The following is a 10243-nucleotide window of genomic DNA, read 5'->3' as shown; positions in this document are numbered from 1 at the left end:
TTTGTGGGGGCCTCTCAGTTGCTCAGTAGTCAGTGTAGGTCCTGTCTGCCTGTCAGCAGCTACATCTGGCTACTGGGTCTCTAATGGGCTTCATTCACTCCATATTCTGAGAGATGCACCTGCTTCATAGGTCACTGAATGGTAGGCATTTCTACTGATCCTTTGATACTTTTGTAATGGCATTTTTTAATACTGCATTATTAAAAAGAATGAAGGGGCATAGACTGGGAGAATGACCTTGAATTACAGTAGGATGAGGTTTGAACAAGTACACTCCAAGACAGCTAGGAAGATGGACTGATAAAGAACCAAAGCCAAGTGGGGTGAGCATGACAGGTTTTTGGGAAAAAATGTATATTTGTTCCGAGATGGTTTTGTACCTGGCATTCAGTGTAGATACCTGTGTTGGCAAACCTACAGCTACATTGTCTGCTGGGTTTCAGATCCATCTTCTAAACATCAGTGTCAGATATTTGGAGGTGAGTACAGTGCCAAAATATAAGCAATGTCATGGTCAATGAAATGTTGAACTTAAATAAAAGAATTCTTTTAATTGAGTTGTTTTGTTGTTTATTCAAAATTAAGGATTTTTTTTTCATTGGTTTAGATATACAGGTTTTTACTCAGATAATATAGTTTTTTTTCACAGCTTAAAATACAGGAAAAATATTAAGCAAAGGAAAGATGCAGAAGTTTCTGCCGTTTGCTTTGGCATTATGCAGGCTCTTGCATCAAACACCACATTCTTGGTTATTACCTGGTAGTTCTTAGTGCTCACAGAACGCGATGGCTCTCCGCTGCAGAGTTGTATTGTGCACATGCAGGTAAACTGAACATAACTTCACTAAATGAGAACAAATCATAAAAATTTAGAACAAGACTTTAACAAACTTAGCTAGCTGCAATGGTAACTATGGGAAAGGATACTAAACCCTGTAATTTAAAAATGTACCATGTGTTAGTAAAACTGGCCAGCGGGAGGAAGACTTTTTTTTTTTTAATTCAGCACCTGTAATCCTGATTCATGTTTTCCAATTTCCAGTGAAATGCTCATCAATGATGACTCACCTCATATTAATGCACTCCTACCCATAAGCCTTTCATTATCTCAGTTCAACAGAAAGAATGGTTGAGAGAAGCCTCTAGAAAGATGGAAAGAAAGACACGTTAACTACATAACAGCCTGTGATGAAAGATGGTCAACACTGTAATGCAGACACTTCGAACAAGCTAGGATTTGAAAATAAATTGGCTGGAAAGCTGGTGACCCAAGACATCTGCACCATGTTTAACGGACAAAGTATTTTTGCATTATGCCAGATGAAGTCTCAGGACGTGTGTAGACTAAATAGCTGAACCACCATGTCTCCTTCCTTTAGATACAAGAGGGCATCAAACCCTCAGAGTAAATGAATGCTCATTTAACATGCATCGTTTTAAATGCTCTAGAAAAAGCGTTTTGAAATATTTTCCTATACCATTCCTCTTAACACTTTCAATAGATATCCAGATCAAAAATAAAAAAAAAAAAGGTTACATCCTTTAACATACCAGTGAAGTCAAAGAAAATAAGATCATATTACACACAGCATTCCATTCAAACAAAAATGTGCATGGACATGTTGTGAACTTGTTTTAATAACTTGTAAAACATTCTTCAAACAATAAAACAATTTAATGGTTTCTGTACAACGCTTGCTAAGCAGTTTTATTTCTATATAGAAAATGCAGGAGTAGAGTTTAAATGACAAAACTCCTTCAAATTTAATGGCAGGTACTCTGGGAAAAATAACAGCATTCCATCAACAAATATCTTCAAGCAATAAATATGTATTTATAAATAGTGTAAATGTACATCAAGATTAGAAACAACCAAAGGGGGGAGGGGAATCACAATTTAAACTTTATTCCTTAGTCTATGTGCAATCCATTTTTCTTTGTGACTTGGCTGTTAAGTTTTTTTTTCCTTCCTCATTTTTTTCCTTTTTCTTACATAAGAAACAAAAATATCGAACATCATGGTTTCAAAATAACAAGACAAAACTTAAAAGCAGTAAAAAATTATATCACCTAAATCTTCACATTACAAAGTTTTTTTTTTTACATTTTTGTCTTATTTTTGTAGATTTTACCATCCAAAGAAGTCGTAAAATTGCTATCTACCATACAAAAAGACCAGCTAGGCTAGTGCTCCCTCATGTAAAGGACAACCTTTGAGACACAAGGAAAAAGGATCATGTATCAGCCCATTAACAAAATACAAAAAAACGAAAGGAAAAAAAGGGGAAAAGGGGGTGGGGAGGGGCAGAGAATGTCTCAAGTCAGTAGTCAAGTCTTTTAAGTGACGATGCCAGTTGTGACAGACAATATGTACAAAACATTTTTCCCATAATTTTCTCCCCCATGTTTTGATTTAACATCTGTAGAGAAGCAGAGCCGAGCCGCATAGAAGGGAGAGGTCTGGGGAGAGGAAGTGCATCCACTACCGCCCCCTGTAGGCCGACATGATGCGCTGCAGTTTATCAACAGGTTGCATAGACACACACAGCCACTTCAGCCGGCAGCCTTGGGCGGTCGCCATGGTCACCAGCCATGCACTAGACTGCCTCGACTTTCCTGAATATCAGAAATGGTCCATTTTTATAAAGTTCCTGTAATGTGACACTGTCCACACCTACAGAGTCTTAATGTCAAGATGAAGATGAATGCAGGGGAGGAGCCTGAAATACAGAAAAATGCAAGTTATTCAGCCCCCTGAAAAAAAAAAAAAACACGTTTCATTGCATTCAACTTTAAAACTTTTTTTTATTTCTTTCGAATACCCACAATGCACTGTGTCAACATGCCACAAAGAAAGTTATAAAGCCATCAGTCCTATAAACAAAGTTCTTCTAGTCATTAATACAAACACATGCTAAGTAATATGAACAGAACTTACTAATGAGAACTGGTCATAGACCTGCATGAGGTCCTCCATCCTGTACTGTTCTAGCACCACAAAGCCATCCAGGTCACTGCTGCCCTTGCGTGCACAGTCCTGGCAATGAACCACAAACGTCTTCCGGGAGTAGCTTTCACTCGTTACGAACAGAAGATTGAAAACTTCTACCTATAAAATTCAGTTTTATTTCATGTAGTTAATTTCCCAGAAGCACTTAGACACTGAATTAATGGCTTCAAAAACACAACAATAATAATAATAATAATAATAATAATAATACATTAATGACCCACCTCACAGATGGTGCAGTAACGTGCAGGTTCATCCCTGCTCCTTCCATGCCAAATTGTCTCCTTTCCTGATGCCACCAGTGCCTCCTTTACTGTCTGACATTGTTTCAGAGTTCGCAACAAGCAGAACCTGCAAAACCACAACAGCCATAGCCATATTAAGACCCTAGAGATACAACCAGGGCAAGTTAAGGCTCGGGCCAGATTCAGGTGTTAAAGTGTACAGGCACAGTTCTGGTTTTCTCAATACTGTCCTTTACAACTCTTTGCATATCATCGCTATACGCATCATTATCATCGATATCACATTTTCAAAAAAATTTACAAAGCTTTAGACACTTGACATTTCACTTTGTTATTGAAGTAAGAGAAATACAATTTCAGCTGACTGATCAACAGAGACACGAAACTGCTGCTAGAGGTAAATGGCCACGTGTAGAACAGTTGTGTCAAATCAAAATAATTAGCATGGACACAATGGATGAGCACATAATTAAAAATTTAAAACAAAGAGCACACAGTTATAGAAAGAAAGAAAAAGAAAAGCACACCGTCTTCACGTTCTGCACATGTTGCAGCACTTGAGAGATCAGCAGTCTCTGCATACTACGGGTCAACCTAAAAGTTTATTTCCTACCAAAGCAGATAATCAGTAGACAAAGAGACTGATAAGCAATATATGGGGCAGATACACACATGCTGTAAAGTTTATGGTGTTAAACTTTAAAGCAACCTAATTCCAACACAAAATAAACATTGTGTGTGTGTAAATGGTATACTTACACACACATACCTTTAGCAACTACTATGCAGACTCTAAAATAGTGAAGTTATGTTACTGAGGGGGGTTGATTTTTGCCAAACCACTGTGCTGTTCATTGTAGACATGTCGTTATTGCTTCACTCAGATAAACACAGCTGTTTTTTAATATACACATGAATCTTGTAAACCACATCTCTTGCAAACGTATATGCCAGAAAAGAGAGTTTGATTGGTTTCACTTGACACATTGTCTGGGTTTCTACCAATCCATAACACTGTGGGAAGGACACAGACAGGCTACTGAAGCTTTGACTGATTGTACTACATGTGTCTCACTTATTTTGACCAATCGAGCTGTGGGCAGGATACTGAGCAGAAAAGCTTCTGTCAATCATAGTTGCACTAGAGATTCACACATTAAAACTCAGAATTGGCAAGAAAAATCCTCATTCAGGTTATCGGAAGAATGATAAATATCAGTTTTGATTATCGGTTGGGCCTTAATGCGTACCTCTCTGGCTTTCCGGAATAAGACAGCATTGGTTTACGTCAGGAGAACATGGCATAAGAGAAAGCCAAAAGGCATCTTCAAGCAGTAATAATGACACTCACTTAATCATCTCAAAGAGCTTGTGGTCGGACACTTTAATGTTCCTTGCCATGTTCCAGGAAAGATGCACCATGGGAACTGCTGACTTGACGCTCTGGAGCTTGTTCCACTCGTAGCGTTCAACAGCCAGCTTGTACTGATGTGCTGTGGAGAACAAAAACACTAAAGTCAGTTTTCTCTCCTGTGACTCTAGCTTATGGAAGAACTTAATGATTTGGGAAAAAAAATAATACATAATTGCTAGGGGTGGGAATCTCTAGGTACCTCACGATTCGATCTGATTACGATTCAGAGGGCTGCAATGCCATTACAAAACGATTATCGATGCATCTCGATGCATCTTATTTTTCTATACAACATTTCTATTTTCTTAGTGTCTGAGGACTTTGTAATGTTAAAGCAAAGTATTTGTAATGATCCATAATGAATTTACTTCTAATATCTTTTATTAATAAGTCAAATGGAAGTGATGTGGCAAGTGAACTAGAAGGCTCTCATTCACTGCTCTTGATTGGAGTACATGAGACGCTGCTGCCACTCATCTGCGATAAAATGCACAGTTATGGTGAATTAAGATCCAGTGGTAGTGGATGACCACACAGCACGTTACAGCCGTCCTACCCGTGTTCTTTACTGATTTTATCACTTCGGTTTCGGTCTCGTTGTAGAGACGGGAGGGGGCGGGGGGGGGTTGCTGTGTCAGGGAAATATCCTCGAGACGGAGCGTGTGCAACATAGCGAGAAAGGTCTGTTTCACAACGACTCCGCAGACTGCAGGTCGCATAGCAATGATGCGTTATTCGCATTTATAAGCAGCGCAGTTGGTTTCCTGGTATGTTAAACCTGCAACGAGAGACTGTCAAACACTAAAAAGTTGCGATGATGAAGTCAGTTTCTCTTTTGAATTGTCCCGTTCCACCTTAAATGGTGCCGCATTTACATTCGGCGCCTCAGTCAGAATTTAAGGTGGAACGGAAAAATTCAAACAAGAAGCTGGAGAATGAGAATGCGACTTCAGCCTCGTAAAACAGTCGAACGCTGAGACATTTTACAATAAGCTGCTCTACTTTTGAAGAAAAGTTTCCTGAGGGAAAGGGGAGGAAAGTGGCTAAAGCTAAAGCTTAAAGCAGAGCAAAGTAAATCTGCACTCTTGTTTATATTGTTTAGCCTAAACTAGGACATCAGCACATACGGAGACATAATGGACATTAAATGTTGCGGCTCCCAAGGTGGTTTGATTTTTGTTGAAAGGACAAAATGGCTCTTCTTATCATTTGTGTTCTGACTCCTGATCTAACCTGGCTTTTAATGCAGAGGGAGCCGGTTGGATTTCTCGCTCATCCATGTGTGTTTTTGTTATGTGCACCTCCGCACTTCCAAGTTCCGCCTTTTGAGTTCCATCAACGTTACGTTATAAATTAAATATTTAGAAAATCGATTTTTGACATTTGTGAATCAATTCAGAATCGTTCACGTCTGCATCGCAATGCATCTAAGAATCGATTTTTTCCCACACCCCTAATAACTGCTGTTTTTTAAGACCAATACTGTAACTGCAATTTTAAGTTATTTTCTTTGAATTACACTCCAGGCCTGTACTGGTGATCTACATATCATCAAACGTCTACCAAAACAATTCTTTTTTTCTACATTAATCAGATGAAATGTCATTGCTAGTACCACTGTTTAAAAAAGAAAAAGCTGAACATTAAAACTAGTTTCATGATAAACTAATGAAAATACTTAGACGAAAAAAGAAAACCACAACAATTCTGACTTTTATATCATGGCATTTGTAAAAATCTGTAAACATATTGGTGATAAGGTCTGATGACCATGCAAACCAAAAGCATTTATGCTGCAAAAGAAACAGGTCTGTTTAAGAACCAAGTCTACTTTCAAGGTAAATAATAACCAATGCTAGATGAAAATCCTTATCTTTTTTGCTGTGCAAGATAAATAATTTGACAGTGACCACTGGTTGCTGATACCAGGACTTCTTTAACTTCTTCTTTAACAGGAGCCTAATAGCCCAACATATAGCTAAGGGTAATCATAATCAGAAACAGGCTTTAAAAACAAGCATTTACAAGAGTAACCAAAAGAAATATGTTTAGTAAACATGCTTACAATTACAAGCTTAAAATATCTGTATTTGGCAGCTAAGGCATCTACACTAGCTTGGTGCCAACATAACATTTCTAATCCCATAGGGGCACTAGCATTATAGTATTATTAGCATTTATGATCACACTATCCCATCTCCATCCACCCATTATAAATTAACAGTTGAGTTTCATTCCAAAATGCTGTATATATTTTAGAAAACTGTAAGAGCTGACGTATAATGGAAAACATTTTTATTTCTCTAATCAAGGATGTATTAGTCATACTTAGCACTGATTTGATGTATGTATAAAGGCCACTCCCAACAACGTATATATCAAGTAAGAAAAGAAAATTGCTGAAAGTAGTCTATAATGCACATTGGGACAAATTAAGTTACAATCTTAATTGATAGCAGGCATGGCAGATCAGTAAATACAGTATTCAAAATAAGGTCTTGAATGTGTAATTTTTCTTGAAGCTTGAAGCCAGACAGCTGCCAACAGCAGTTCTGGTGTTTCACATGAGCACTTCTCCTGAAACACCTCTATCGCAATCACATGTTCATTGTCACTGGATTAAATTTCCTCTCTTAACATTTAAGATAGAGTTGTTAATGACATAAGCTATAGTTATAATCACAGCTTTTGTGATTTGTAATCTGCATTTTTAGAAATCACAATTCCGATATACAAACGACTAAAACATTCAGCTCTAACCTACAATGCTATAAAGGCAGCAGGCTGTACCACAATCTGTTTGTCTTCTTACACCGTCATTATCCAAAGAAGAAAATGTACTCCTTACGCCACATATACAGTGTGTAATAGACTGATAAGCATCCAACAAACATACCAGTCAATGGGCCCACATTCCAGGAGATGTTATTGCACCAGCCAATGGCTTGGACCCAATGCACTGTGCCTGTGTTGAGCCATACCAGGTCTCCGGGCCGCTGGATAAACCGGTATACTGGCACATTGGCCTCATACAAGTCCTCTAGATTAGGCCACCATGAACCCATTAGGAAATTGATGTTGTTCTTTTCACAGAATTCACTCATCACTCCCCAGTAAGGCTCAGGCACAGCAAACCACTCACAGTCCCCAGGCCCAATGTTGATGTTCACTGAGCAGAAGTTGTTGTTTTCTTGGTGGCCTGAAAGTAGATGGAGGTTTAGTTACTACTGAGTAAATCACTTAATACAGAGGTTTACATCCTTATTTATACACAGATCATGAGTACTACTTCAGAAGAGGGACACAAAAAATGTCCTAAGATGGGTCCAAAAGATGAGGCTGATGCAAGGAAGCATGCACGTCTAATCAAATGTAATGCTACTGACCAGGTGTTCTACAGCCAGGGACCTTCATAAAGAGCTGGACAGTGTTCATGCCCAGGATGGTGTGGCCAACGTGGCTAAGCAGGTTCCCGGCAGATACCACCCTAGCAAACGCAGGCAACTTGCTCAGCTCCTGTAACTGCAGCTTCCACCTGCAGGGGGAGCACACAACACACACATTCAATGCAGGGTTTACTTCAGGTATCTGGTTTGATAAATTCAATGTAAATTCAACAATTCAACGTGTAAATGCATCCACTTACTTTTTCTCATCTGAAACATCAATATTCGTCCCAAACTTTATTTGCTTGAAAGGACCTTTTCTTCTTCTTGCAACACTAGTGAGGAAGGAAGATGGGGAAATTAAATAAACACATACAATAAACAAAGTGTGGGAAGAATTCAATTTTCCAATCAAAAACCACAACATAAAGAATTCATACAAACATACTTTTCTGACGAAGACATCTCAGAGTCTGAAAGTTCCTTCTGGCCCTTTTTCTCATTCTCTTCCTAAAATACACAGATTACAATTTTAAAAAGACAATAATGATGACAGTAACGACAACACCACCACAATGTAGGTATGTTACAGGTCCTAGAGATATACAATGTTACATATTGCCATTTAAAAATGCAAGATGTCTCACAGAATACCTACTGGAACTACTTATGGCGAGGAAACTTGCTAGATAACTAACGCGGCCTATAATGCATGTTTGATCTGTTGATCTTAAGAATAATAATTCTCTGAATTTGGACTAGAGCGAAATGCAGTCCAATTTAAATCAGTTAGCTTGAACCAAAAAAAGCACCTGACTAATGCTATGTGCAGAAGTTAAAAAAAAACAAAACAAAAAAAACAATAAGATGTCTTTGTATCACCTGCACAGCCATGTTCTTTATTCAAATTAATGCTCTGAAGCAGGTTTGATACTGAACGCATTGCAACAAAAAGCTGTGTAGATTTCTCCTTCAGTCATCAACAAATATGAAAAGTATGTGGAAAAACAATATATTCTACTTCAAATGTTCATTTAATTTTTAATCCATAACATATATAAGTATTTTAACACGGTGAAAATGGTAATTAATGCTGGCTTAGTGTTAGTATGCTTATTTGCAAACGCCATACCCGTAGTGACTCCTGGAAGGATGCTGCCTGGTACTGGGCGTACTTGGCAATAGTGGTAAGGGAGCGGCTACTCTCACACCTCCACTGCTTCCTTGTGCCACTGGCATCCCAGTTCTCGTCGGCTGGCTGGCACAACTGCGTACGTACCTCCACCAGGTGCTCTGGGTTCGCCTCTACTAAAGTTTTAGTAGAAAACAGACCCAGGTCTGCAGAGACAAGTGAAGAGTAGATGGTGAAAGCAGGTAGAAGGATTCAGTATGTGTGCACAGAACTTCATCAAAGTGTAACGGCAGGCATTTGTCTGTTTAATCAGTAATCACTCATCCTAACACTTGCTTTCAGAAAAAAGTCAGATGCCAGGAGACAATAATACTACCCATGTTAGACCTTCTTTCAGCATGTACAGTTAAAGGACACTCAACCATACCATTTCACTGCCTGGAATTACTAATTAAAATGTCAGATTCACTAGAAATATGACAGGAATTTACACAAGCAATAAAAAGCAAAGCAAAACCAAAATGCACACAACACACAAACAATCAGTGTGGTTAAATTACATTTTGGTGATTTTCTGAGTAAAAATGAAGTATACATCCCTTTGTAAGATTGAAGGGATGAGCACTAACCCAGTTTGAGAGCTCCTGCCAGGCCACGGATGACGGTAACTGGGTTGGATGGGTTGGTGCAGAACTGGTGCAGTGGGGGGAAGAATGCATCTCTCTTGTTCTCCAGCTGTAACACAGAAATAAGATAATGCCAACATAGCTGAAACAAGGATGTTATTCATCTGCCAATTAAAGTATAAAAACTGAACATTTGTTTCTTGTTCGTATGTCTTGTAATTAAATAAATAGTGGTCGTGTACTCACGTAGATGCTGGGGGTGGGGGGGTTGAGCTTGTCCTTCGGCAGTGGGGGTGATGGAGGAGGAGGAAGCCGGGGTGGCGGGCACTTATCTAGGAGAATGCTGCTGCTTGACAGACCATTCTTCCCAAGGTTTCTGCATGATCAGGAGAGGTGCAATCAAAAGTCATCAGACATAAAACAGCAATTC

The 10243-nt window shown here is 38.8% G+C and overlaps 1 protein-coding gene across 2 annotated transcripts in view; it reads right to left on the bottom strand.

Annotated features, from left to right (window-relative positions):
• Window positions 1-1620: 1620 nt before the first annotated feature.
• kdm6al (lysine (K)-specific demethylase 6A, like) overlaps window positions 1621-10243 on the bottom strand; it is a 63975-nt gene continuing 55352 nt past the window's right edge. For both annotated transcript variants that reach the window (XM_036570529.1, XM_036570530.1), the window contains 11 exons: window positions 10060-10189; window positions 9817-9922; window positions 9188-9393; window positions 8504-8565; window positions 8316-8390; window positions 8056-8204; window positions 7566-7868; window positions 4607-4748; window positions 3235-3361; window positions 2939-3109; window positions 1621-2720 (listed from right to left, as the gene is read on the bottom strand). In XM_036570529.1, coding sequence (XP_036426422.1) covers window positions 2691-2720; window positions 2939-3109; window positions 3235-3361; window positions 4607-4748; window positions 7566-7868; window positions 8056-8204; window positions 8316-8390; window positions 8504-8565; window positions 9188-9393; window positions 9817-9922; window positions 10060-10189 — 1501 coding nt within the window. In that variant the 3' untranslated portion in view covers window positions 1621-2690. The remainder of the gene's footprint in view (window positions 2721-2938; window positions 3110-3234; window positions 3362-4606; window positions 4749-7565; window positions 7869-8055; window positions 8205-8315; window positions 8391-8503; window positions 8566-9187; window positions 9394-9816; window positions 9923-10059; window positions 10190-10243) is intronic.

This window comes from Colossoma macropomum, unplaced genomic scaffold (genome assembly GCF_904425465.1).
Source record: "Colossoma macropomum unplaced genomic scaffold, Colossoma_macropomum, whole genome shotgun sequence".
NCBI classification, from domain to species: domain Eukaryota; kingdom Metazoa; phylum Chordata; class Actinopteri; order Characiformes; family Serrasalmidae; genus Colossoma; species Colossoma macropomum.
This window is presented reverse-complemented; position numbering and strand designations above follow the sequence as displayed.